This window comes from Sparassis crispa, assembly GCF_003851025.1.
Source record: "Sparassis crispa DNA, contig_000007F, whole genome shotgun sequence".
Lineage (NCBI taxonomy): Eukaryota > Fungi > Basidiomycota > Agaricomycetes > Polyporales > Sparassidaceae > Sparassis > Sparassis crispa.
In genome coordinates, this window is record NW_020939754.1 from 1,601,450 (window position 1) to 1,627,170 (window position 25,721).

The following is a 25,721-nucleotide window of genomic DNA, read 5'->3' on the forward strand; positions in this document are numbered from 1 at the left end:
TGTCGATGTTCCCTTTTTTTTTGGCACCGATAGCACTTCTAAATTCGCCGCTGACGCGCTGACGTTCCCCGGACATTATAAAACTCAGATGCGAATGTGAACGTCTTCACTAGGCCCTCGCCCTCCTCACCTGCGTCGCGTCCCCGTACCCGCTCGTCGTCATGCAGCTCTCATTCATGCTCTCGGTCGTCGCCGGCTTTGCAGCTGTTGCGTCAGGCTTTCCCATGGCGGTCCCCGTGAGTATCGAGTATCTCTCGGCGTAAATCACCATTGGGCTGACTGCACTCTTCTGTTCCAGCAGAGCCTAGTCACCCGGTCTAGCAAGACAGGCTGCACTCTAAGCCCAGCAGATTACTGCCAAGGCACGAACAATACCAACCCACAGTACCTCTGCGGCGACTACCGCCTGGGACCCGTCGTGCTCCCTACCGCCATCCCGCTCGGCAACCTCATGAGCGAATATGACCGTCTTGGCGGGCTCTGCCCAGGCGAGTTCTTGAAGACGTGGACGAACGCGAGCACGGGCGCGTACAACTACCCTCCGCTTGCCGGCTTCCAGCCCGACACGGCCAGCGCACCGATCGAGGGAAACCAGACGTTGTCCGTGGGCACGCGTGTCGACCGATTTGGTTCTGCATACGGCAGCTACGTCTCCCCCGCGTACGCGCCGTACATCCAGCGCGCGCTCCCGCCGTCGAACCTGGACACGCCCGCGGGCGAGCCGACGTACCCGTATAACTACCATGTCTACGAGGTGCTCAAGCCTTTCGTCGTACTTTCTGGGCCGATCGCGCCGTGGTTTGGGCAGCCTGGCCAGGGGACGCAATATGGAACGCCAATGAGTGTGGGGGCGCTGCTCAACGCGTCGTATTTGAGGGAGTTGACGCGGGAGGAGTACTAGGAGCGAAGGGGACTAGGAGGGAATTCGATGGAGTCCTGCAGAGAACTTCTTCCCTTCGTGTAGATCATGAGCTTGGTGCACTTCTCTCACTCGATGTCTGCATTTCAAGTGACCCGCACGCAGTGCAGCTTTTGGGGTTTATACCAATTAGTGCACGGTCATTCATGATGTGCACAAGGCGTCATAGCCAGCAAGAAATCGGTCCGTAGATTGAGTAAGTAGTACAATTTAATTTGAGGTTCGACTGCGAGTCTAGGAGTCCATAGTACAACGAGATAGTGGGTATACAATGTGAAGGATCTCAGCTTCGGAGGAATAGCCACATGCAGTATTAGGTTCGAAAGGGGGGGAACGGGGGAACGGGGGGTAGTATCCGGGTATTATGAGCAAGATACGGAGAGTACATAATAAATTGGCAGAAGATAGCGCGTAGAAAAGCACCCCAAAGCGGGTATGATCCAAAGCAAGTAAGAGGGCACACATTTGAATAAACTGCGAGGCCGCGCTCACGGAGAGAGCATCTCAGCGAGGCGGATCGCGCAGCGCATATTTTGCCGCGTCGCGTCTATGCGCCAGGGTGCATACGCATGGTAGCCCATGGCGCCGCAGCTGCGCACGAGCCAGGTCTCCAGGACGTGGCGCGTCCACACCGTTCCTCGCTGAGACCGGCCGAGGCGAAGGATGTTCGCAATGTCCTCGGGGTCGTGCTTCTGGAAGCGCACGAGCTTGAGCGCGACGGCCCACGGCCAGCTGACAGCCACGAGCACCAGTCCCGGCGAGGAGAAGATGGTGTTGAGCCGGCGGTTCATGGGCGTCATCGCGTCTGCCCAGACGGGGTCGTACAGCTTCCCATTCACGCTGGAGAAGACGCGACACTCAGCTTGCGCCGCATGTCGGGGAGAGCAGGGAACGCGGCGGAACGGACAACGAGCCACTCACTCTCTCGCCAAGGGGAGCGCCACGTCGGCGTGCGCGTTCATCCAGTCCGCACCGAGACCGAACTTGAACGCGGTCTTCCAGATGCACGCCTGGAGCTGAGTGCCGGCGTCTGCGACTCCGCGCATCTGCCACTCCGCTACGAACGAGCGGTGGTTGTAGTCGACGTCTGGCGTGTGCTTCCTGCTCCGGAGGTTAGGGTGGAGCACCATGACGGCGCCGCCATGCACAATGAGGCGCACGCGCTTCCCAAAGTGTCGCAGAAGCCGCGCAGAGAGGTCTTGCAGCGCAAGATAGAGGATCGTCTGGTCGAGCGGTATGTCATTATGCTCCTTCAGTGCACTCCATGGGTGACTGAGGCCGGGCATCCTTTGTCTGGGGGACGGTGGTGGTACATGAAGTGGGGCCTGCGCCGCGGGGTGCTAAGCGGTGGTTAGGAGGGTATACATATAGCGCAAACAATCTTTTGTTGGCGTCCTTTTGTTGATCTCATCGTTCTTCCATTAGTCGAATTGTCGGGCCGAGCGCGCAGCGTGGGCACGTGCAACGTGCATGGTGTGGCGCAACCAGGCACCCACCGCCCCAAACACAAGTACATTCCGAGAATGACAGCATCGAAGACGTATGGAGAAGTTCTGTTCTGCTGTAGCGTTATCTGTCAACATCGAGTGGCACTCCGAGCTAGTGCCCGACTCGGAACACGGGCTTGCAAACTTCTTGCTATACGAAGCATACCATTCGTGTAGTCGGTTCTGTCCCGCAGCCGCCCTCCGAGTAAGTAGGGACAGACCGACAGTCGGTCGAGCACCGCTTTCAGAAGACAAATGAACAAGAGTTCGCGGGAGTATTTGAAGGCTCAGCGAACACTGGGTCACTGTTGCCCTTCTGTAACAGCGCCAAGCGCGTATAGGAAACCACCCACGGAGTTGCGCTCTCGGTTTCTGTGTAAGTTAAGGGGCTGCAGGAAGCAGATGCCAGAACTCGCAACTCAAGTATTTGGTTTAGAGAAGCTGACGAACAGGATACGAAGCATGGACCACACGTACACAGCAAGATATCACGCGCACGGCGCAAACGGACGGTGCGTGAGACATCCGATAGCAGTGACGTGCATGCCAGAGACGCCGCGGCAATGACTAGGACCCGACAGTCACATTAAAAAACCGGTCAAGATGAGAGAAGAAGTCCTGAAATTTTGGCAGCCTGAGAGGGGCCATTCGGTGAGATTACACCGCGTGGACCGACGCCCATATACATGCTGTGTTTCAATCGCACATCTACATGGTTCAGTGTTCCTGGTCCGTACGCCCACGGATCCGCGCGGGAGAACCACAAAGAGAGGCGAGCCATAGATCGCGTCGACCGCGGAGCAACACAGTGAGAAGGGTTTCTGGGATGGGTTGTAGCGATCTGTCGCACTGCCTGGGCAGTGAAAAAAAAAATCATGTACTGCGGCTGTGGCAATGTTAGTAGTATTCGAAACGCACAGCCCAGGTGCCAAGTCCTGCGATACTAATGAAACAAAGTTTCGAACCACGCGACGACGGAAGAAAGAACCTTTGATAACCCACGTCTACAGTGAGGGTTCACGGACATGAGACAACGGAACTAGAGAAGCCAGCTGAGTACTAGTGAAACCTATGCAGACGTTAGAATCGGAGTTGATCAGAACGGAAAATAAAGACTTCGTAGAAAACTCATAAAGTGCCAAGGAAGGACTGCCAACGTAGAAAACGTCGGGTCGTCGAAAGGAGTATAAGACGGTAAGAAGTCCGCCGACTAAATTCTCCCTCCAGGTTTGGACCGTACAGCTCTTATATCCACGCGCTCTTAAGGAATTGCCCAGAAGTAAAAATTGCATCTGTGAAATGGAGGCTTTGCGATGGGTGGGTGAAACTCCCCATATAACTGAAGCTCGAAGGAAACAATCACAGCACATCGACAGCTGGTACCTGGACGTTGGGTTGTAGAAAATTGCTTGCAGACATGAAAGGAAGAATAAGCCACGCAGCCTAGCGGAGAACGGAAGAAGGTCCCCAGTACTGAAGGCCAACTTCTACTGTAAGCTGAAAACACCGGATCGTCGAACTGTCATCTTCTACAAAATGTGAGACTGAAGTCACCGAACTGTACAGCGCATTCTTATAAGACCATTTAGCTGGTCTGCGCGCTCGCGCTGGCATCATCAACCACTTCGTGGGGATGTCGTTTACGCCATTCGTGGAGGCCACGTTCGAACGTGCGATCGTCCAGGCCGTCAGGTGCAAGGCAGAAGGTAACGCCTGCGACAATCGGAATATGCGCTAAATATATCAGACTCGCAAGTATGAGACGTACCTAGGGATTCCACCTCTTTATTCCGGTGCTCATCGTCAAAGAACAACTGCAAGTAAGATGTCAGTGACAAGCTGGTAAATGTTCCCGGAGGAATGAAATACCATTTCTGTAAACGGTAGGCCTGTCTTCTTATGGAGGGCCTTGAAGTGGGCAATCTTCGATCCTGGGGAACAACGGTGACATTAGCGTCGGGGATCAATGATCGTGAGTTATGCTTTCATACCCGGATATATCTCTAACTGATCAAAGAACTCGATCGCACGCTTTGGATATGTATCTTTCTCCCCGGCATTTGGATGGATCAGGAGCAGGTCGAGCGCATTGCGAGCACTGCATTAACACGCTCAGAAAGGTTTCTTCGACACGCTGTAGAACCCTCACAGACGAGGAGCCGCCGTGCGAGAACACGCTGCAATAATCACTCCAGACGCGCGAAGACGATGCAAGATCTCAGGAATGTCGCGATAGAGCGCGATCTCAGTGTTGTGTCTGCGGGAGATCGTGAGATCTTAGAGCCTTGTGATGAGAGCTTGCTACCGACCTATCGCGTATGGAGTTCAACGTGTTTCCTTCACGGTGCAGAGGTGCTGTAATACCCAACGGTATACTCAAGACGACGCCTGATGATGCAGACCGTACTTACGGGTAACATGGGTGTCGATCCATAAGTCCCATAGTGTGTAACTACGCTAATCGGGTATCCGCGAACATCAAGCATTGTAAGTAACACGGAATCTAAGTGGAAGATGCATACGCACTCCAAGTCAAGGGCCACCAGTTTCGGGAGTCGGCTCGTCATCACCGAAGGAAGTGAGAGGCGGAACGGCTCGAAGCGCTCTGCAACGAGTCCGTGAAATGCCACTGGTCTGGCCCACACAAAACTATTCAGCTACAACAGCGTTGAAATAACCCAGGAGATACCAGGAGATAAACTAGGAATGCTAGGGTTCGAGTATATAGAAAGAGACTTGATGCTAGATACTGGTACGGATATCCTGAAGTACGAAGGTTCCTGCCAATGCCCGAACCAAACACAGTATGTATTTCTAAATTGTCGGTGACATCATTGGTGTGCGTAAACACCAGCATATACTGATGACTGCTACGCACAGTATTTTCTACTGTTGAATTCTACCAGAGGCAAATCATATGCTCATGCGTTCCCCATAGTGGATGGCGCATCAAAGCCGTCCCACGCTTCAAACCACGACCGCCAGTCATCATGTGCACTTTCTGTACACACCGGGGGCAGATCCATGTACGGGAATTCTTCATGATTCGTAAACTCCACCAACTGGAACTCTTTTGCCAAACATGAGCGTTCGATCTGCGGGCCATCATACGTTCTGTGGTAGCCAATGATGAGGTGCGCAACATTGACCTCCTTCTGGCGCACTATCAACCCTATGAGGACGGCGATATTGACGTCAGAATCCTGCATGATGATGTGCACCGTCATGCCGCTGCGAGACAGCGGTGCCTGAGAAGGGTCGCTTGGTTCCAAGAGAATGCCCACCACGTCCTCAACGCTCTCTGCCAACACCACCAGCTTCTCTAGCCTTGGCATCCATGGCAGAAGTGAAGTGAAAGTAGCGTAATTGAGAGCGATCCTTTCAATGACCCAAGACTCCCAAATCTGAACCAACGGTAGCCTCCGAATCATCAACATGAACAGATCATCGTGGTCAGGCCTATCGCTATAGACATAGATTCCTGAAAGCGGCCCTGTAGCCACGAGTGTGTACCCAAAATTCTCTCGTAAAACGGAGATCTTCGTGATGGCCTGGATCACAGGGAGGTGCGGGAGCTGACAGCAAGATTCACCCATCCGCAGCGCCGTAGTATCTGCAACAGAGAGACATGATAGTATGTTTCCCAAGCCTGAGTTGTACTCGTGGTCGCCGCCCAATCTGATCATGGCTAGTTTCGGAAGCCGAATCGCGCGCGGTTCAGGCGGGCTATGTTCGGGGCATCTGATGTCGGTCAATATTAAATCGATGAGGTTGGGTGTTCTCTCAAGAACGGACAGGATCTCCAAATAAAATCCTGAGCAGATAATATTCCCAATCTGGAGCTGCGTGAGGGATGGCATATTGTTTGCGGGCAACCAGTAGGTGTTGGAGAGGACCAGCTGCGTAATGCGAGGCGTACGCCCACCAAAAAGCAGGATGGATCTCAAAGGCTTGTGTGTATAGAAATATTGGTGAGACATGACTACGACGGATTCGACACCGGGAGCGGCTAAAGGTGCGAGAAGTTCTTCTGCGGGAGCGTCGAATCTCGCTTCCAACCAGACAGAGCGGATACGCTTGCTATCTCCAGAAGACAAGAGATTCTTCAAGTACCCTTGAGGGGAGTCCTTTAAATAGATGTCCAAAGGAGCCGTTTGAGACCGCCGTACCATAACATCCACGGGTACCGAAACAGAATAGGAATCGATAACATTGGACCAAAGGGTAGGTAGACTTAGCGTAAGTTCACGCCAAAGATGGCACACATGCGACAGTCTGACGCATGATCCAGGTTTCACATAGCAAGGCGACCATACAGGATAAGCCCACTGGAACTCCAAATCTCCATGTTCCTTCTGTTCCCAAATCCAAGGAGAGTCTGGAACGAGATGGAAGATGATACTGAGAACATCAGGTGGAAGCCTGTTGAAGAGAACATCGGGAGAAAGCTTGTCGACGAGAGACATCGAGCTGCGCAGAATTTCCGCAGCAGATTCGACAACCGTGATCAATTCCGTTATCTGCAGAGGCTCTCCTATTGGGTTTCGCAGTCTTGCAATGGTTTATTAATTACTCACAAGGCTTAAGCTAATAATTCAACATGATGGGAGCCGTTTCCGAAGACCAGAAGGAAACAAACCTCAAAAACCTAGCTTCATTCTGGGCCTTTGCAAGGAATGCCTCTGCCAATTGCGTGAGGGACATATTCTCAAGGACATGATCTGCGGGATCCATGTTGACTGCAAACATCGAAAGTAAGTAGCGCCGTCAGTAGTAATCAATATAGCTTGAGACGCTCAAACACTGACTGGGAGGCTTCTACAAGTACGTCCAGTTTTGTTCTCGGGACTTCCAAGGGTCATCCAGAGACAGATTCTGAGCGGATTCCAACCTTCGTGGTTGGGACGTTGTGATCTTCAAGTTGTGGACGGTCACGGTAATGGCAAGAGGCAACTTCCGTCACGTGTGCTTGTGAACTTGTCGAAATTCCGCACCACGTTATGGCGAACAACAAGGCGTTGATGACGCTCAAAGCAAGGCAATTACATGCTCGTACTAGATACAGACGTGGCCTTAACACAGGCGGTTGTCTTCATTGGCTCCAAGCATAGTACAAGGACGTCCTGAGGTTGTATGACTCGCTCTCTTACGATCGCCAGCCCAACTGGCATTGGTACGCGTTGTACTTTCTCCAGTAATCGTCTCTCATAATTTTGGCATGCGAAATTGTTCAGAACATCGAGTCAGATAGAGCATGTCCATGTGAAAAATCTGAAGTCCTAGGGAGGATAGCAAGGGATCCAGAGCCGTCATCAAATGTTTCATCGCGACAACCCCCTCAGAAGCGCTGATGCATTGGCAGTGTCGGACTTGGCTCGTTCCTGATGCATGATGCTCGAGCGCTGATTCCGCTGTGTACACAAACTCCCCTCCCTCCTCCCACCACCGCGCGACTCGAGCTCGCCGCGGTCGGCGCTCCCGTGAGGTAGCCCACCATGTCCTCCACCACGATCGACGTCGACTCTGCGGACACGAATCAGATCAACTACAAACCTACCGCTGACTATCCATGGTACTTCACGCACTCGGATAACCAGCAGGTGTACGACTCCACGCTCAGCGAGACGCATGGGCCCTCGAGTGCTGTCTTCGACTTCACAGGTGAGTAGTTCCCGTTGTGCGGCCTGTTCAACGCATAATTAAGGGCGAAATTTCCATGGCACTCGCAGGCACAGCCGTGACTGTGTACGGTACGCTCCCGTCTCCGCAAAATGGGAGCGCGATGCCCGTCTCGAGCTACGCGCTCGACGGTGCGACACCGATCTCGTTCGTCCCGTCCGTAGTGACGACTGAGGTCGACGGCGTGAGCTTCTTCTCCATATCATCCCTCGCGAACACGCACCACGAGCTCGTCATCAGTGTCACGTCCGCGAGCGCCGCTGCGCCGTACCTGCTCGACTACATCGCGTATGTGTCCGTTGCGAGCTCGAGTGCGCCCTCGCCGCCCTCCACCCCACCGGTGCAGCCGACAACGCAGCCATCCGCCTCGCCCACGCCCACACCAACGCCCACACCAACACCAACACCGTCGCCCACACCCACCCCGTCGTCGCAGACTAGCTCCCAGGCGTCACCATCATCGTCGTCTTCGTCACCATATTCATCCCAAAGTTCTTCCGTGTCGGGTTCCTCGCTGTCCGCGTCAACGTCACTCTCGGCGCTGTCTTCGGTATACCAGACGCTAACGAATACAGACGTAACGCACCTAAGCTCGACAGCGCTCTCTGCGACATCCAGCGGTTCGTCGTCGTCGTCCTCTGCCAGCCAAACTGCGCTGGGAGCGGCAGCGCACACGAGCTCGACTTCGAAGCCGGTGGGCGCCATCGTGGGCGGAGTCGTTGGTGGTGTGGCGGGGCTTGCCCTACTGCTCGCTGCACTATATTACTTCTTTTTCAGACGCAACCGGGAAATGGTCACTCCTTACGTACACCCAGAAAGCACCCTGGAAGGTATGTCTCGCTGCTCTCCCGAAGTATCTTCAGCGCCATCTGATGCCTCCGCAGGTCGGCAACCGCAGCTCCCTCCAGCACCCACCTATAATCCCTACTCCCACCCATCCTACGCAGCACCGGGGTCCGCCGCACAGATGGCAGAGCCCGCACTAGCCTCCGGCGCGCTCCTCGCCTGGCAGAGCTCACCCTCCGTGCACGCAGCGGCGGCGTCACCCGACCCCTCAGCAGGCGGTGGCATCGCGTACTACCCTTCCTCGAGCGAGCACCGCTCCTCGACAAGCGCGTTCGCGCCTTCCGCCGCAAGCGCGAGCGCGCCGCTGTTGACGCCCACTCCTCCTTCGTCCATCGGGGGCTCGTCCTCCGAGCGGGCCAGACGGGCGCGGGGATTGGGCGCAGGCGCGGGCTCGCTGGGCACTAAGGAGCCGTCCTCATCGTTCATGCACGTCCGCAATGACGCGCCTGCGCCGGCACCAGCGGGGCAGGCCCAGACGCCGTACGAGGACTCGGGCCTGCGCTTCGCGCCGCGCGTGCCCCCGTCTGAGGTTGGGACGGTTGATCCTCCACCGCCGCTGTATACACCGGACTAACGGTACGGAGGGGAAAGGGAAAAGGGGGGAAGTTCACGGTCGCTTTACCTTATTTAATGGTGGACATATTCAACCTACATAGCGTCGGGTCTGAGGCACCGTCGGTGTATTGTAAAACACATTTGGGTATCCACCGGCTTCCGGTGGCTTTTAGACACTCTTTGCAACTTGCAAGCACACATTCGTTCATTGCTCTCGCTTCATATTTGTCTGCTTCATCTACATTTGCATACGCGTACTCCCACAACTTGATGTAACTCGTTCCGGCTGGCTTTCAGATAATTCATGTTTTGACAACTTCTCATCTCTCGCGGTCAGTACAATCTGTGAGTGGGCGTCGGAAAACAACAGCGGACTGCGGGGGCGACAGTGGTTGACGACCATCATATGCATAGATTTTAGCTGCCACGGCTGCGGCGCGTCCACTTGAGAAGTTGAGCCAGAGGTCAAATTCAAATTTTCCGGTCCCGCGCTGCGCAGTCCAAATACTTCTCGAGAAGGCGAGGGACGAGACCGCCGCTGCGCTGAGTAGATACGGCCGCCCGGACTTATCGACAGGAAGTCTGAGCTTCTCGAAAGGCACAACACGCAGCCGGGAGGACCGCGGAGGTTTCGCTTAGGCACATGCGGTGGTTAGAAGCTGGAGATGGGGCACATGGAGAAGGAGTGCAGGCGGAATAAGCAAGTTGCACAGGAATTACTGCGGTTCCGAGTTGGAGCGGGCGGAAAGCATCCTTTCATGCGGACAATCTCGTGAATCGTCCGCAGGGACAGCCTCTGTGAGTGCCATGGAATTTGTCTTACGGCTCAGCAGCAGGACGAATGAGGCTGGGCAAGACACCTGGAATTAACATTCAACACGAATAATTCTCGCAAGATGGTTTAAGACGCACCTTGGAGGCTGCGGAGGGCAGGCGCAGAAGGATTAACGTACAGCCGAGGGTACCACGAGAGCGGCGTATTCTGTGAAATATACTGGTGCAAAAAATGTGAAGCGGGGTCCGATAATATTTTCGTGCGGACGGAGTACTGTCCATGACCCTGAGAGAGACCGGTCATTGACAAACGAGAGGGGACGTGACTTCCACATCGACGCGTCCCTCCGTTGCGGTTCAGCTAACATAAAAATCCCGGGATGACGTGGACAGACTTGGCGGTCTTTGGTCCTGCGAGCGGAATAAAATGTACAATTAGTTTCAACTTACCATCCTGTCCTTCGCTCGAAAGTCTATAATTTTGGGGGGAAGCTTGAAGCCTGTCGTCCATCGTATTTCAGTGCAACTCTGCAATTTCTCCATACCAGCAGCTTTGCGCGCAGACATCGGACAAGGACACTCAGACACTGATGTTCACTCAATGGTATTATCAGAGACAGAGGCAACAGCAGGCCTCGCTGGGGGGAAATTCTGCAATGGTTCACTGCCCGACACCAGATCAATGGCACCGCCAAGCCTAACCAAGACCGAATGCGTGCGTACGTCCGGATGTCCCACACGTCCTCGCTGCTCTTCCCCAGCCTCCGCGCCGCCCACCACTCTGCGCGACGGCGGATCCACATGTCGCGCTTCCGCTCCGGGTGAAGGCCTTTGATGCTCATACAGAACTTGAAATCCTCGAGCTTAGGGCTGCAGCCGGACATCTGGCCATAGCGATACAGCGACTTGACCTGCGACCCTACGACTGCCGCCGCGTTCACAGGCACAGACATGGAGAAGTCAGGAAACAATCCGCCACCAGAACTGGTCAGACAAAGATCCCCTCCCAAGCGATGGGGTGCTTACTGTTGCAAGACAGAAAGTCGTCGAAAAGCTTCATGCAGCCCGGTATGTCATCCGCGGTGGGATGCACTCTGCGAAGGTACTCCTCTTCCTGCTTTACGGCGGTCTCGAAGTCGACGGTGGACATGGTCGTCGGGCGAAGAGAGAACGGCGCTGTCGTTCTCGCTCTCCTCACCGTAGCCCACGTTGGCCGGACAAACCCGAGATGGCTGCCAGAAAAGGGAATATGACGGCATCAAATCTGGAGGTATTTCCCATTCTTCGAGTTCCCTGTGTCATCAAACCGATTAATCCCAAAGCAGGCATCCAAATCGGTGTTGTTGCAACCTCGGGATAGCGCACACCGCTCGCATCCGGGGGGTATGGGAATGGTATTCTCAGAAAAAGATATCTGGCGTCCAGATCTAGAATCACTACGGAACGGCTGCGAGATGCAGCCAAAAATACACGGAAAGATCGACCTTTCGGGCCCATCTCGGCGCGAATCTGACGGTGCGTGCCCGGTCACAGGGCTGCGCAGCAGCTCCACAGCTCACGGCGTAAAACATTATATTCAAAGCCTCGTCTGCATCTCGCTATTCTCTGCGACATGCGCGGCTGCACTCGCCGGCGAGTGCTTTGACATTCAGTCTGCTGGCGCCGCTGATACATCTCACACACATCAGTCTCTAGGTGGAGCAATTGCTATGCGGTCGTGACACGAGCGGCAGCAAGCACTCGGCACCGTCGAACACCCCTAATACCTGCGGGATCGCCTGAACTCCCCATTGCGATCTGAATCCGCCATACTGTACCGGCGGAAATTTACCAAACATTGGACCAACACGCGTCGGCCATGCCTGCGAGCATGCGTCGGTTCGCCCCGAACAGGACGACCCGCTACGTCCTGCTCGTGGCATTTCTCATCGTGAGTCCTCTGTACTTTCAGTTCGGTATTCGGTTGACTGTAGATTGTCGGTAGACCACATTTTACCTATCTTTCAGCCTAACACAGAAGATCTACAGCCGCGAGAGCTCAACACTCGCTTCCAAAACCGATGCAGCGGTGGTCATGTCGCCTCCGCCCTCCGTTCTGCCCATCTTCTTCGAAACACGCGCAACTTCCGAGAGCATCTCTGTAGCCAGTAGTACATCAAGCATTTCCTCAGACGTCCTGAGCGCCAGCTCCTCCAGCTTGCCCTCCTCTTCCTTCTCCAGCTCGAGTTATCTTTCAAGTCCAAGTCCAAGTCCAAGTCCCACCCCGACTCCAATCCCCGTCGAAGAGCCAGCCCCAGAAGCCCCCCGGCGCGCCAACGCGACGCTACTGATGCTCTCGCGCAACAGCGAGCTCGACAAGGCGGCGGCGAGCGTGCGTGAGCTCGAGGACAAGTTCAACCGCCAGTTCGCGTACCCGTGGGTCTTCCTCAACGAGGTGCCCTTCTCGGACCAGTTCATCGCGTAAGTTCCGCCCGCATGTGCCTGTTTTATCGAGTTGCGGTGTGTCTGACGTGTTTGTGCTGTGCTCCGGGTGTTTGGTTGGATCCGTCGCGTGTTGTTGTGCTTAGGCGTATGACGGAGCTCGCGTCGGGCCCGGTGTACTTCGGCCAGATCCCCCCGCATCACTGGTACCAGCCCGCGGAGATCGACGAGAACAGGGCGGAGACGGGACGGAACGAGATGGTCGAGGAGGACATCATCTACGGAGGTGCGCCCCACCCGCAGCCTCACCGTATCTTCGCTGACGCGCACGCTGGCGCAGGCAGCGTGTCGTGCGTCCCACCCTTCTGAGCTGTGAGTGCACCCAGTGAGTTGATGACGTTTGGTATGCAGATATCGGAACATGTGCCGGTTCAACTCTGGTGTGAGTGCGTCTCCACTGTTTCTCTACTGCACTGCATGACGATGACGCGTAACGCATACTCGCGTCCGCAGTTCTTTTACCGCCATCCGCTCTTGCAACAGTTCCGGTGGTACTGGCGCGTCGAGTGAGTCGGAGCGCCCGTGTATACGCTGATGGCTGACGCTCGTCGGTGATGCGCAGGCCGGACGTGCACTTCCACTGCGTGACGGACGAGGATCCGTTCCTGTACATGGAAGATAACGATAAGCACTACGGTACGTTTCCGGCTGTGTGGTGTCGTGAGGTGTGGTGCTGATAGGTAGTGCGTGCTTACTAGGGTTCACGATCTCCCTGCTCGAGTTCGAGAAAACGATCGAGACACTGTGGGAGACAACGAAAGGTGCGTGCGCTGCACGGGCCCTTCCCCCAACCCACCTCCGTATCCCGAGGCGTATGAGGACTCAACTGACTAATCAAATTCGTGCTCTACCCAGAGTTCATCGCGGAGAACCCGCAGTACGTCGCACCGAACAATTCGATGGCGTTCCTTTCCAACGACGGCGGGGAGACGTATAACCTCTGCCACTGTGCGTATTTCCCATCTTTTAGTGAGCGACGCGCTGACGGCCTTTGCAGTCTGGAGCAACTTCGAGATCGCGGACATGGACTTTTGGCGGGGCGAGGCGTATGAGAAGTATTTCCGCTACCTCGACTCGAAGGGCGGGTTTTACTACGAGGTGCGTTCCCCCTCTTCAAACCGCTGGATCCCTTCTCTGTCTTCCCTTCACCCCTTCCCCTTCTCGCCCGCCTTCGACACTACACAATTCCTCCTACCTCTTCGCCTCCACTGACGCTAACATTCCTGGGTTCTCTCCAGCGCTGGGGCGACGCGCCCGTGCACAGCATCGCGGCGTCGCTCTTCCTGCGCAAGGACCAGATCCACTTCTTCGACGAGATCGGGTACGAGCACCACCCGTTCACCCACTGCCCGCACGGGCCCGGCCTGCACAGGAAGAAGCGCTGCACGTGTCGCGGCTGGCGGAGCTTCGGTGAGCCTTTCCTTCTCTGCATCCCTCCCTTCCTCCTTTCGTTGGTCCCTCCGACCTTCCACCCCTTCGGTTTCTCCGGGACCGGGCAGCTGACGCGTTGAGTGTCGGTAGACTATCAGGGATACTCGTGCCTGAAGCAGTGGGAGCGAATACACCCGTGAGCTGAGTAGCGTCAGGCGAGTCGGCTGTGCGCGTTCGCCCATGTGCCGGACTCGGTCAGGTTGTGTGGTGCCTCACAAAATGGTCTCTGCGGCCGCATTAGTCTGGCCGTGTAGAAACGCACGCAGCTTTTCCTGTGGACGAGCGAGCGACCACCGCGCTCGTTCGGATTCTGCCCCTGCGCGTCGGACAGCGTCCGTATCGGAGGTGCGTAGGCAATGGCAACGAAGTCCTGTTTTCGCGGGCGTGCGGCGGTGCTGCCAGACAAAATATAGCATGGGCCCTCTTCACGATCTAGCGCGTCATCTATCTGTATTTATAGAGTAGAGGTTAGCACGTGTGCGTCGGTGCGCGGACTATGGTATTAGATGCTGAGATCTCTGCAGTCGTTGTAACACTATACAAGTATACATTTGCATCTCTGGTTTGCTGCTTCGATATTCGGGATGGAGAGCCGGGGTTGGCGGTCTTGAAAGTCCCGCGGTATACGTGTGCTTGTTCGTGCAATGAGAGCATGTACTTGGATTGCAGGTAGGACACACGTTACAAAGGGATATTCATGCCAAAAGAACACATTATGAACAAGAAAAAGGCTCTATCGCCGGCCAGACTTGAGGTAGACACCCCCAGCAAAACGGGCACAGATTATGCGCCAGGCTAGTGATCATACTCTGTCAAATTCACGGCCGTCGACTCTCGCGTCAGTGATCAATGACAATGCAGTTCTCGAGTGCATGCCCTCTTCCCGAAGAAATATATCTCGTCGCTGTCCAAGTCCTCATCGTATGAAGTGTCCGCCGATGGGCCTAATTCCATTGCTACAGTCAGATGGAGAATGTGAGCAAGACATCCGTATCAAAAGCATATAATCGGAATCACGCACTCCTGATCAAGTCATGCAAACCCCAGTCATTGTCGTGCAGACGGCGCCGCTGCTCCACCGCGTGGTCCTCTCCGATCTTCAGTAGAAAGCAATCAGCCTTGTGGAGTGCAGGCGTCCAATCTGCCTTCTGGCACTACACATCTCTTCTGTAAGTGATCGTCCGGAACGCACCCGCCATTCTGAATGGGCTCACCTTCTGCGAACAGTAGAGACGAGCACAGCAACCAGAGCAGCGCTTGAAACGCGGCGCGCCCCTCGTCTCCCACTTTCCGCAATGCGCGCAGGCATATATGAGCTCGGTGCGTGGGACAAGGACCTCGACGACGGGCTGTCCGCCTACCCTCTCCGCAGTCAGTTTGATAGGTGCCCGGCCATTGTAGTCGCGCATCTTCAGCAAATCCTGAAGTAGATCTTCATTGCCAAAACGCCCTCCGTCGTTTAGCACAATGCGGGGATGTCCATCGGCGGAGTCGGACAGGAAGGTCTCGCTCCCGTGCACGACATTCAAGCACTTCCATGTACGGCGGCCGTCGACCCCGTCAAACCTAGCGAAGCAGAGAAACCACGACGCATGGTGTCGTCCAATGGCGATCGGTGCCTTCCCCATCCCAGAATCCGGGAGGGTGAAGATGCGAATAGGCTTTGAAGCTGCTGGGGCGGCCTGCTGGGACATGTTATCAAGCTAAACAAAATGTCAGACAGGATCTGGTTCAAAATGGACATGACCACCATATTCACCTGGACACAGCAGACGCTACAGAGATCGTGGTTGAAAGGGAGAAGGTGTTTCTGCTGTCAGGGTGTTTTATATACATATTCATCTGGCTTGACGCCTTCGCCATCAACACGTGTAGAGGCATGCGCCTTTGAGATTCGCATCCCGACAGCGACTACAAGGGTTTGATATATCACAGCCAGAGATATCGGCTTTCGTTAAACTGCTCCTCGGTCCTTGGAAACGGTCTTGCCTTTGTTGTGCGTTGAGTGGATAGCATCACAATTCGAGATGCTGCCTCTCGTTTGTTTTATTTAAGTGTGATCTTCGACCAGACTGGACATCTCGTAAGTCCACTGACAGAGTCTTCCGTTGGTGCTGCTGGTTATTGCACAAGTAGCAAAGACTACGGCCGCAGGAAAGGTTTTAAGGGAGCCACACCTTCGAGAGCCTTCACCAATGCTTGAGACGACACTTTCGGCGTGCGACTTCATGGTGAGAGAGATGGACATATTCTGAATGGGACACAGTTTCGTACGTCTGGAGCAAGTAGCGCTTGTGCTTGTCGAAGCAATAATGTCGTTCTGAAGTGAATGGTGGGTTGGAGCTCCACCTCACCGGAGGTCACGCGCACGTGAAGACAAGTCGCGTTTGTCACGGGTCGGTGACAACAGGAAAATTCTAGTACTGTACATTATGACTTCAGGAACGAGCAACGCCGACAATCGAAAATAAATGCTCTACTTGTGTACCGATCCTCGTTGAATAAATACTTGATCCACAAACTTGATAGTCAGCACGGAACCCAACAACGGCCCGAGTGTGGCGTTGGCGACCTAGTGGTTCCAATAGTTGGGATCTTTGTCATAAGCACCAAAGAAACGAGTACGAGGGTTAGGGTCTTTCCCTAGAAAGATATGCGAGGTCAGACATAAGGAAGAAGTGAATGAATCTATCTGCCAGTGCGCACCTTCCCTTTCCCGCTTCTCTCCCCAGTCGTTGACGTGCCAGCCGCGACGCTCGGCGACTATCCCTTCTAACCCCAGCTTCAGCAGCGTGCAGTCGGACATGTGGAGATTAATTTTGTCATCCGCGTGGAGGCACTGTCTCCTTCGTGAGTGGTCGATCGGAAAGCAGGGCCACCGAGCGCGTACCTTCGCCGTGCAGTAGCGACGTGCCCGGCAGGTCTCACACATGACGAATCGAGGCCTGCCTCTTGTTTCCCACTTAAGGCACTCACAATACGAGCAGGAATACACGAGCTCGTCCGGGGGGACGAGCACTTCGACGACAGGAAGGTTCCCTACTTTGAGTTCGGTGAGCTTGATGGGTGGCCGACCATTACCATCTCGCATTGAAAGCAGATCCTCGAGAAGGTTGGTATTTCTGATGACTTGTGGCCCGCTGTTGAGGACAAAGCGGGGATTTCCCTCCGGAGAATTACGGGGGGACGTATTGGGACCGCCGATCCAATTCAGGCAATTAGCGATTCTATGATCATCGTCTTCTGGATAAACATAGCAGAGGAACCAAGAAGAATGCCTTCTTCCGATCGCGTACGGTCCTTCGTGCGAGTCTGGAAGCCTGAAGGTGCGAATGGGTGCCACTGTATTCCGCGCTTTCCATGACATTGCTAGGATCAGTCAACGTGTTAGGAGAGGATCTCTTGTGACGAGTGACTTGAGTTACCTACTTGTTTAATTTGATAAAGTGGCCCCGGAATTGTTGTTACAGTATGAAAGGCAGTCGCGCTTGAGACCCGTCTTTAAATTGTAGCACGTGTAGCTTTCGCTTTGTGGCCACAAGCGTTGCCAAACACTGCATGCTTCAACACTTGATACAGGCCTACCTCCAACGTAATTCAGCTCCTCGATTTTAGAAAATACACTTAAATCAGACTGACTGGAATACCGCAGCTCGCAATATAAAAAATGGGTTTCGTTCTTCCCCGGCACCATTCAAGTCGCCCGGTGTCTTGGACAATCAGATTGGAGAGCTGTCCACTCCAAACCTCGTCTTCTCCTGGGCATCCTCTCTAGCAGGTCCACAAGTGACTTGTGTTGGATAAGAACGGATTACTGCAATGCAGACAGCTCGGGGGTATGGCTCAGCTCCCGAACGTGCATACGCTCATGGAGGCTCTCCAGTTTCGCGAGTTCTGCCCGCTATGATTAAGCCCATCTGCATGGTGCCGGACGACCGGACGGTGGGCTTCTAAGGCGTACTTCATGTCAGTGAAACCGCATAGGAATAACGTCTGTAGAAGCACCTCCATAACGTGCGGGAGGACTGGGGTCTGGGTAACTTCAGTGTACATATGACCCAAAATGGGAGGACATAGTCGATCCTGGCAGGGCCACGGTGGTCGTGGCGTCACCACACAGAACACACACAAGACAGTCGCGACAGAGGTAAGGTCGGCCACCCCGACGGCGCCCATTGTTGTCACTTGCACGGGCGGCGGTACTGCGCGATTTCCGAGAGGGAGACGCCGAGCTCGGAAGCATCGTCAACTGACGGATTCTCTGAGGCTGAGGTTGTATATAAACGTGCCTGTCGAGACCGCGGCGACGAAGCTCTCTAGCATCATAGAAGCTACGACGAACAGACTAGCGACCGCGATTTTGACGAACGGGGTGATGATTAGCATACCGTCGGGAGGAGCCCGACTTGCCGCATTGGGTGCCTCGCGGGTCCGCGATGGGCGCAGTATGCTCCAATGTCCTACGGAAGAACGTGCATATCGAAAGCCTAACGCCGATGATGAAGATGTATGCGGGGGCGACAGAGATCCTGATCTTCTGCAACGGTTAACAACGTTGTAACGGTATGCAGGCTCCAGGCGCACGATAGTGCCTAGAATAAAACCAAGCCAACGAGAGTTGCAGGATGAAATGCGTCGTCAAAACGCATTCTTGCCAGGCTTCCTCGAAAGAACACACGCAACCATATCAGTCCCGCGATGGAATCACAGTACCAGCCATGACCCCAAAGCAAGTAGCCTTGGTTCCCTAGAGCCATCTGTGTATCGCACATGCATCCTATAGTGATCGACTTCTCCTCGCTCCCTGGGATATTGCGCGTTCGATCGGGTGCTCGCATATGGAACCGAGGAAGTGAGCGACGACGCGTCGTCCAGCGCTGTAGCACGTACTCTGCGACGACGACGACGAAGACTGGCCCGGATAATATGGTGTGCGCTACCCTACACCGAAGTCAGTTTCATGCTGGATGATCGCCCTGTTCCACTAACCAAAGGGACTGCTGACAAGGTATGTAGACTGTGAGTCGACCATGAACACCGACTGCACAACATCCGGCCAAACGCTTTCGAACGTGGATACGCTGACACTCTGCAGTGTCTCAGCGTCCGTTATATCCTCCGCGGAAACATTCTGGGCACAACCGAGCAGCTAGAAGGACGGATCGTAACACACATCCGCATCCCAGATAATTCCGGCGATGTCGCTCGGTTAACTACCAAACGCGTCCTCGCTGACCGGCGACCGGAGACACGTTATTCAACCAATACAGGTGCGCGTCGCTCCTTGAAAACGTATGTGGTGAGTTCCCGACGGGCACACCGTAACTGCTGAGGATGGGCGGAAGGAGAGCTCCAGACGATCAGGGCAGTTCGAGTAGCCGAGAAAGGTGCAAGCCTACTGGAGTAAGAAGTGCCATTGACTCCGACCTGCGATAAGTTGTAGTTGTTCAGTCCGGCTTCGTCTTATCGGAGAGGGTTATGTCAAATCTGCTCAAATGTGTTCTGCATGAAGGTAGAAAGTGTCGTCCTACAGAGATCATCGTGGTAACTGCATAATATTAGTTGGAAGAATCGACCAGTTGGCTGTCTGATCCGAGTGAAGGCGCAATGAATCCCATTGTTAATACCAAATGTCTGAGAAACACACCGGCAGGCCCATCGCGGCCATATCTTTCACTCGTCTATAACTTCCGCGCAATGGCATACATACCGCAGTCACGCAAGCCAGATCCCACATCTCAGACGAGGATAGTAGCTGCAAGATACGCGGGAAGTCAGCAAATGCACGTTCGCCTAAGCACAATCGCCCAGGATGAGCGGGGAAGAATAGCCAGCGTGGTTCGTTCCTCACACTGTATCTGCCTAGCCATCATCAGGGCGTAGGACACCGTCGCAACCGCCAGACATCCCGGTCGTTGTATCCAGTCGTCCAGCCATCCTAAAGAAAATACTGTTCGGCAGGGAAGGAGACCGTAAATAAGACTAGGTACCAGCTGTCCTCTTTGTCTAAACACTAGTCGTGCTTCGTGGAGTAGGAGCGCGAGCAGACGGAGAGTTCGGACAGGATTTTCTGAGTACTGTAGTGTGACCGATCGTGTGCGTCACAATTGCGTGACTGATGCGATGTGCACATGCAATGAACGAACGACCATCACTCCAGGCCGACTCGGAGCCTCCTTAGACAACGTCGATGGTACCTGGAATGAAGTCTATGACCTCTTTCTGGTTTTCTCCTGGTCTTTAGCTCAGAATAACGGGCTCGGTGCACTCAAATGGTTGAAAACTTATGGCTGCAAGTGTTCTCAAACGACAGGTTCGCGAAACTTCTACTACAGTGCAGGGCGTGGTGGACGCGCCGAGTAGGGTTGTTTGGTTTCCTCAATGCTCGAGGTGCCTTCTGGATATCTTGGGGTAATAGAACCTCCGCTCGATTGGGATGGTCGTCCATCGTAAATGTTGCAGTGATTGCTCCTGCAGAAGTCCTCTCAAGGAGCGACACAATGCAAACACATTGTTTCACTATCTGAGGCGACCTTGCGTAGACGTGTTCGTCAACAACACTAATTTCGGATGTGGTAATTATGCGGTTATGCGCGAGTGTTCACCATCGTCATGACATCTACTCCGAGGGAGGACGCAAATGTGTAAACCCGATGGAATGATGGGTTATCCTCCGATAGACGGACCACCTAGCTAGCCGGCTGTCTGCAAATCCGACCCGGAGCATTTTACAGGCCGTGATTAGTGAACGAACTAGCATGGATTCCTTTTGGGGCATTTCTCCTTCCCTTTTTGGCATTCCACTTTGAGCGTTGTCGTCGTCGTCTTTCCACCTTCGAACCCCTTCCTTCGTGCTCGCGTGCCACATTCCATATATATGCATGGATTCTCTAATGTATTTACAGCTGGGTTCACATTGCAACAGACTATAAGCATACAACTTGGTGCTCGGCTCTCCTTCGAATGGCTCAGATCCCTCCCACCCTCCTGTCTAATCCGAAGAAGCGACGAGAGCGGCAGGCCGAGCTGATCGCGTCTGAACGTTGAACACTTCTCAATAATCAGAAGAGACATGACCTGGAAGACGGAGGACCGTGACGGCGCATATCGATCCGCCGATCCGCCGGAGCACATACTTCAGCGGCCTTCCATAGGTCGAAGTTTGCTCTTCGGACGGTTGTTCGCCGGTCGCAAGGTAGGTGTTGAATTTTGAGGTACCAATGAACTGGCAAACTGCGAATAAATGCGGCTGATGATATCTTTCTCACTTCCCCCCGAACGAAGCTTTCGCGAGGATCTTCAGTTAGGCTACACTCAGCTTGAAGTCAAGAACATTCAGCGAGTAGAGATTCCAGATTCTCGAGTCATTAGAAGTTGGCGCTCAGGTGATTAGGCATAACCGGCACATACCTGAGCAGGGAGAGATGAGTCAAGTCGGACCTATCCTCGAGTCATTTCGGGCAAAACGACGAAAAAGCAGAGTGGTAGGGATGCATTCTCGGACTTGGACTCCTCCAGGTCTATCCTCCCACTCTCTGCTGACCCCGTAACAGTGCGAACATGTCCGTGTCTATGTCGTCTCCTAGCGGGAACGGATCCGCTACAGTGAACGGCACCACATGTTCTGAAGGTACTAGAGTCCCGGACTCCAAACCCGCGGCAAACAGTTCAGAGGCGCTGAATGTACTGCCTGAGGAGTTCTACGAGCCGTACCTCTCCCATGTCGCGAAAAAACAGGGAACCCAGATCCTAGTGAGTCTCACCAAAGTCCAAGTCATCGACATACAGCAACTCACCCATTGTCAGTCCGGTCCCTCTTTCCACCGGAGGACCGCCCCGATGTAATCTCGCTGCTCGCAGGCAAGCCGAACTCCAACACATTCCCCATCACCTCTTTGCAATTCACGACGCACGACCCGCAGTCGCCGTCCGAGGACGTGACGCTCGAGCTCAACGCGGACGATCTGGCGATTGCCTTGCAGTACACCGAGACTGCGGGGCTGCCGGAGTTATGCGAATGGGTGTACGGTTTTCAGGGTTGCTACCATGGGCGCCAGAAGGGAGAAGGGTGGAAAGTCAGCATCGGCGCTGGGTCGCAGGATATGATCAACAAGGTATGTGGCGAGGCGCTCGAGCCGTTGGTTCAGGGCGGGGTTGCTGACGATGCGCAGGCCGTGGCTGCGCTGGTGAATCCTGGAGATCCGGTGCTCGTGGAGGCGCCTGTTTATGTGTATGTTCCCTGATGGGATATCATGCGTGTGAGGCAGACACGTCTCTGATGCCGATGCAGAGGCATTATTCCTATTTTCCAATCACTAGACTGTGAAATGATTGGTGCACTTTCCGTTTAACTTTGCCGCATCTACTAGCTTCCTGACCCTGGCGGAGACAGAGGTGGAGACAGATGCAGAAGGTATCTGCTCTCAATCGATCCGCGAGATCCTAGAGAGCTGGCCTGCATTCAAGCCCAAGCCGAGAGTACTTTACACCATTCCCGTGAGCGTATCGTCTTGGTAGCGAGACTTCCAGCCTCACATCTCGCATCTCAGTATGGTTGCAACCCGACAGGTATGACTGCGAGCCGTAAACGTCGTCTTGAGGTATTGGAGCTTGCACGAGAACACGGCTTCCTCGTTCTTGAAGGTATGCGAAGCTTTGCCTCAGCCGTTCACTTCTTCACGGCACAACTGCTAGACGATCCTTACTACTTCCTCTACTATGGGAAAGCCGAACGGCCGCCATCGTACTTCGCACTAGAGCGAGGCGAGCCGGAGGTGGGCCGGGTGCTTCGCTTTGATAGTCTTTCCAAGGTCGTATCAGCAGGAATGAGAATGGGCGCCCTGTCTTGGCCTGAGCCTCTCGTGAGAGCGATAGACAAGCACGTACGCCTCTGTCTTTCTATCCGCAATCTAACTCGCTGATTCTTTACCCCTGCAGACCGCAACTGCAAATATGCAGCCGTCCTCGCTCACGCAGATGATTGCGCTGAAGATTCTGCAGCGCTGGGGCTACGATGGCTTCAAGCGGCACGCCGACGCGGTGTCAGGATTCTATCGCCAAAAGCGGGATGCGTTCGAGGACGCGATGAAGTGTCACCTGGCGGGACTGGCGGAGTGGACCACGCCCGAGGCGGGCATGTTTGTTTGGCGGGTGATTTAATGCACATCGCACTGCTCGTCATCTGACGTGTGCCCACGCAGGTTCAAACTGCTCCTGGGTGACCCGGGCGCCGCCTCCGAGACGGACGTGCACGACTCGAACCACATCATCCGGACGAAGGCGCTCGAGAGGGGCGTGCTCGCTCTCCCTGGCACGGCATTCTTCCCCAGCGGCGCCACCACCGCGTACGTGCGCGCGTCGTTCAGCATCCCTCCCTCCGATCGGGTCGACGAGGCGCTCCGGCGGTTGCGCGAGGTCATTCTGGATGCGCGGACGTCTGGGCCACAGCGCGCCTGAGTCGGCCGAGGTCGTGAGCGGCTTGCTGCAGACTGACCGGAGGTGAAAAGCTCAGTAGGGCATGTAATTAATATCTGTTTTGGGATCGAGTCGTACCTTCAATGAAACCTCCGCCGCGCGAGATTTGCGGCGCCTGTATCAGGTTGTGTGCGATTGTCGACTCGAAGCTAGCCCGTCTGATTTACAGTTTCTCTCCGGCGCATGGTCGCCCGGTTCGTCTTGCTCGAATGTGTCGCCCGCATAGTCCCTGCGGTGTGCATTCTCGGTGCTTGCTTCGAGTCACGTCGAGGAGTAGGCTGCAAGTTTTCCGCCCGCTTAAACTCTAGCAGTCAGTAGTTCGGTCATTACTAACGTCATCGGATAACTACGCGGAACCCAGGAGTCGAGTGAATTCAAGGATGGAAGGCTCCGGGTGGGCTGGCATGATGCCGACATTCCATCTGAGCGCTCTGAAGTATACTTGCCTTAAGTAGCATATCTCCTTCCCCTTTTGGCATCCCACGCTGAGCACTTTGTCATCATCGTCATTCCGCTTTTGAGCCCTTTCATTCGTACTTGAGTGTCGTATTGGATTATCTATGTATACTAGTTCTTATACTGGTAATAACCTTGCTAATATTTATGCGTTCTGCTGACCGCGCTCTACTTTGTCTCTTACCGCTAGCGCTCTTCGACCCAAAGTCTGGCTTCGTCGTGGTGCTGTAGAAGCACCAGGATCTCTCCGTGCGCCCGTCTCATCGCACGTCTCCTGTCGTGCAATAGACTCCGCGTCTTAACCTCAGCTCAGACCCCGCCTCACTTGGCTCACCGACAGACAGGTCTTCCTCCGCGCTACCGCTGACCCCGTATCGTACAGCGCGTGGTCGATAATTAGATCTGGATGCTCGATCTGCAAGACGGAGGAGCGCGATACTGCAGCACATGCTCAACCAGTCTCTAGATTTCGAACAGGTCGGGATTCGATATGTATGATCCTCGCTGCTCTAAAGGTCGCGAGTTTGGTGTCGAGGTTGCTATTGGTGATGAACTTGGTGTCGAGGCGCCGACAAGCTATGAGTGAAGGCCGAGCACTGAGAATCTCGCCCTACACAGCTTTCGCAATGTTGGCTCTCAGCAAAGGGAGAAGGCCTGGTGCTCGGCTGATTAGGCCCAACCGGCTAGTGCGAACGAGTCAAGGTGAGCCATAGATCCAGCGCCGATGCGCCGGGTGCATATAAACCCATCCTCATATCGATTCCTCCCAAGCAGAGCTCAATTCGCCCACCGACATCGCACCTTCATGTCATTCGTGAACCTCTACAAGCCCCCTCCACCCCCGGTGGTGCTCCCCGAATCCGAATTGTACGGCCCGGAGCCATACGACATCAACTTCGCGTTCCCGCTGCAACCCCCCACGCTCGAATGCGCACGCGTGCGCCTGGAGCCTTTCGTGCCCGCAGAGCACGCGCGCGCGTACTGGGACGCGCTCGGGGCGCAGGGTACAGCGCCCTTCCGGTTCTACCCCTTCTACCAGCGCACCCTCCCTGAATTCCTCTCCTTCCTCGAGCATGCCTTCCGGCGCGTCCCCACGCAGCTCATGCTCGCCATCATCGACAAGACCCCCCAGCCCACACTGGCGGGGGTGCTCGCGCTCGTGAACACGCACGTGGAGAACCGCACGACGGAGATCGGGCACGTCCTCGTCTTCCCCGCCTTCCGCCACACGCACGTCGCGAAGACGGCGGTGGGGCTCCTGCTGCGGTACTGCCTGCAGCGCCCGGGGGCGGACCCGCCCGGCCTAGGTATGCGCCGCGTGGCGTGGTGCGCGCACCCACGGAACGCGCCATCCATTGGCCTTGCGGAGCGCATGGGCATGCGGCGCGAGGGGCACCTTCGGTGGTTGTGGGTCCTCCCTGAGGCGTTGGCGGCGGAGGGCAGGGAGCCTGCTGAGGAGGATCCCGTGAGGGGCTATGGGCGGGATACGGTCTTGCTGTCGCTGTGTTGGGATGAGTGGGAGGGCAGAGGGCGCGACGCGGTGCAGGCGATCACTGGGGACTAGTGCGGTGCCTTTGAGCGCGTACGAGGGAGTATAATGTGAATTAATAGCTATGGTG

The 25,721-nt window shown here is 54.9% G+C and overlaps 13 protein-coding genes across 13 annotated transcripts; 6 read left to right on the top strand and 7 right to left on the bottom strand.

The window, feature by feature from the left end:
- Positions 1-161: 161 nt before the first annotated feature.
- On the top strand, positions 162-901 carry SCP_0805350 (hypothetical protein; the record flags this gene model as incomplete). Its single annotated transcript, XM_027761123.1, has 2 exons — positions 162-236; positions 299-901. The coding sequence occupies 2 exons, from the start codon at positions 162-164 to the stop codon at positions 899-901; spliced, it is 678 nt and encodes a 225-aa protein (XP_027616924.1).
- Positions 902-1,407: 506 nt separating this feature from the next.
- On the bottom strand, positions 1,408-2,205 carry SCP_0805360 (predicted protein; the record flags this gene model as incomplete). The annotated part of the gene is made up of 2 exons (XM_027761124.1): positions 1,408-1,759; positions 1,841-2,205. 2 exons carry the CDS (start codon positions 2,203-2,205, stop codon positions 1,408-1,410), a joined length of 717 nt encoding a protein of 238 aa, XP_027616925.1.
- A 1,786-nt stretch (positions 2,206-3,991) lies between these two features.
- On the bottom strand, positions 3,992-4,973 carry SCP_0805370 (Putative magnesium-dependent phosphatase; the record flags this gene model as incomplete). The annotated part of the gene is made up of 8 exons (XM_027761125.1): positions 3,992-4,119; positions 4,175-4,220; positions 4,276-4,337; positions 4,398-4,504; positions 4,556-4,663; positions 4,716-4,761; positions 4,818-4,858; positions 4,933-4,973. The coding sequence occupies 8 exons, from the start codon at positions 4,971-4,973 to the stop codon at positions 3,992-3,994; spliced, it is 579 nt and encodes a 192-aa protein (XP_027616926.1).
- Positions 4,974-5,327: 354 nt separating this feature from the next.
- On the bottom strand, positions 5,328-6,872 carry SCP_0805380 (hypothetical protein; the record flags this gene model as incomplete). Its single annotated transcript, XM_027761126.1, has 1 exon — positions 5,328-6,872. The coding sequence occupies one exon, from the start codon at positions 6,870-6,872 to the stop codon at positions 5,328-5,330; it is 1,545 nt and encodes a 514-aa protein (XP_027616927.1).
- Positions 6,873-7,901: 1,029 nt separating this feature from the next.
- SCP_0805390 (hypothetical protein) lies at positions 7,902-9,505 on the top strand (the record flags this gene model as incomplete). The annotated part of the gene is made up of 3 exons (XM_027761127.1): positions 7,902-8,067; positions 8,136-8,915; positions 8,970-9,505. The coding sequence occupies 3 exons, from the start codon at positions 7,902-7,904 to the stop codon at positions 9,503-9,505; spliced, it is 1,482 nt and encodes a 493-aa protein (XP_027616928.1).
- Positions 9,506-10,305: 800 nt separating this feature from the next.
- SCP_0805400 (hypothetical protein) lies at positions 10,306-10,564 on the bottom strand (the record flags this gene model as incomplete). Its single annotated transcript, XM_027761128.1, has 2 exons — positions 10,306-10,346; positions 10,399-10,564. 2 exons carry the CDS (start codon positions 10,562-10,564, stop codon positions 10,306-10,308), a joined length of 207 nt encoding a protein of 68 aa, XP_027616929.1.
- Positions 10,565-10,854: 290 nt separating this feature from the next.
- SCP_0805410 (Uncharacterized protein) lies at positions 10,855-11,410 on the bottom strand (the record flags this gene model as incomplete). The annotated part of the gene is made up of 3 exons (XM_027761129.1): positions 10,855-10,924; positions 10,984-11,185; positions 11,287-11,410. 3 exons carry the CDS (start codon positions 11,408-11,410, stop codon positions 10,855-10,857), a joined length of 396 nt encoding a protein of 131 aa, XP_027616930.1.
- Positions 11,411-11,488: 78 nt separating this feature from the next.
- On the top strand, positions 11,489-11,981 carry SCP_0805420 (hypothetical protein; the record flags this gene model as incomplete). The annotated part of the gene is made up of 4 exons (XM_027761130.1): positions 11,489-11,530; positions 11,586-11,775; positions 11,843-11,892; positions 11,949-11,981. 4 exons carry the CDS (start codon positions 11,489-11,491, stop codon positions 11,979-11,981), a joined length of 315 nt encoding a protein of 104 aa, XP_027616931.1.
- A 137-nt stretch (positions 11,982-12,118) lies between these two features.
- Positions 12,119-14,312, top strand: SCP_0805430 (Glycolipid 2-alpha-mannosyltransferase 2; the record flags this gene model as incomplete). The annotated part of the gene is made up of 12 exons (XM_027761131.1): positions 12,119-12,190; positions 12,245-12,720; positions 12,828-12,967; positions 13,022-13,031; positions 13,093-13,123; positions 13,195-13,247; positions 13,304-13,377; positions 13,440-13,502; positions 13,597-13,689; positions 13,739-13,839; positions 13,980-14,151; positions 14,263-14,312. 12 exons carry the CDS (start codon positions 12,119-12,121, stop codon positions 14,310-14,312), a joined length of 1,335 nt encoding a protein of 444 aa, XP_027616932.1.
- Positions 14,313-15,018: 706 nt separating this feature from the next.
- Positions 15,019-15,866, bottom strand: SCP_0805440 (hypothetical protein; the record flags this gene model as incomplete). Its single annotated transcript, XM_027761132.1, has 3 exons — positions 15,019-15,128; positions 15,194-15,326; positions 15,387-15,866. The coding sequence occupies 3 exons, from the start codon at positions 15,864-15,866 to the stop codon at positions 15,019-15,021; spliced, it is 723 nt and encodes a 240-aa protein (XP_027616933.1).
- Positions 15,867-16,744: 878 nt separating this feature from the next.
- On the bottom strand, positions 16,745-16,978 carry SCP_0805450 (hypothetical protein; the record flags this gene model as incomplete). Its single annotated transcript, XM_027761133.1, has 2 exons — positions 16,745-16,815; positions 16,879-16,978. The coding sequence occupies 2 exons, from the start codon at positions 16,976-16,978 to the stop codon at positions 16,745-16,747; spliced, it is 171 nt and encodes a 56-aa protein (XP_027616934.1).
- A 4,754-nt stretch (positions 16,979-21,732) lies between these two features.
- On the top strand, positions 21,733-23,628 carry SCP_0805460 (Aminotransferase tdiD; the record flags this gene model as incomplete). The annotated part of the gene is made up of 10 exons (XM_027761134.1): positions 21,733-21,802; positions 21,868-21,924; positions 21,979-22,286; positions 22,344-22,402; positions 22,463-22,506; positions 22,565-22,668; positions 22,722-22,815; positions 22,867-23,054; positions 23,110-23,318; positions 23,373-23,628. 10 exons carry the CDS (start codon positions 21,733-21,735, stop codon positions 23,626-23,628), a joined length of 1,389 nt encoding a protein of 462 aa, XP_027616935.1.
- A 1,279-nt stretch (positions 23,629-24,907) lies between these two features.
- Positions 24,908-25,666, top strand: SCP_0805470 (acyl-CoA N-acyltransferase; the record flags this gene model as incomplete). Its single annotated transcript, XM_027761135.1, has 1 exon — positions 24,908-25,666. One exon carries the CDS (start codon positions 24,908-24,910, stop codon positions 25,664-25,666), a length of 759 nt encoding a protein of 252 aa, XP_027616936.1.
- Positions 25,667-25,721: the final 55 nt, after the last annotated feature.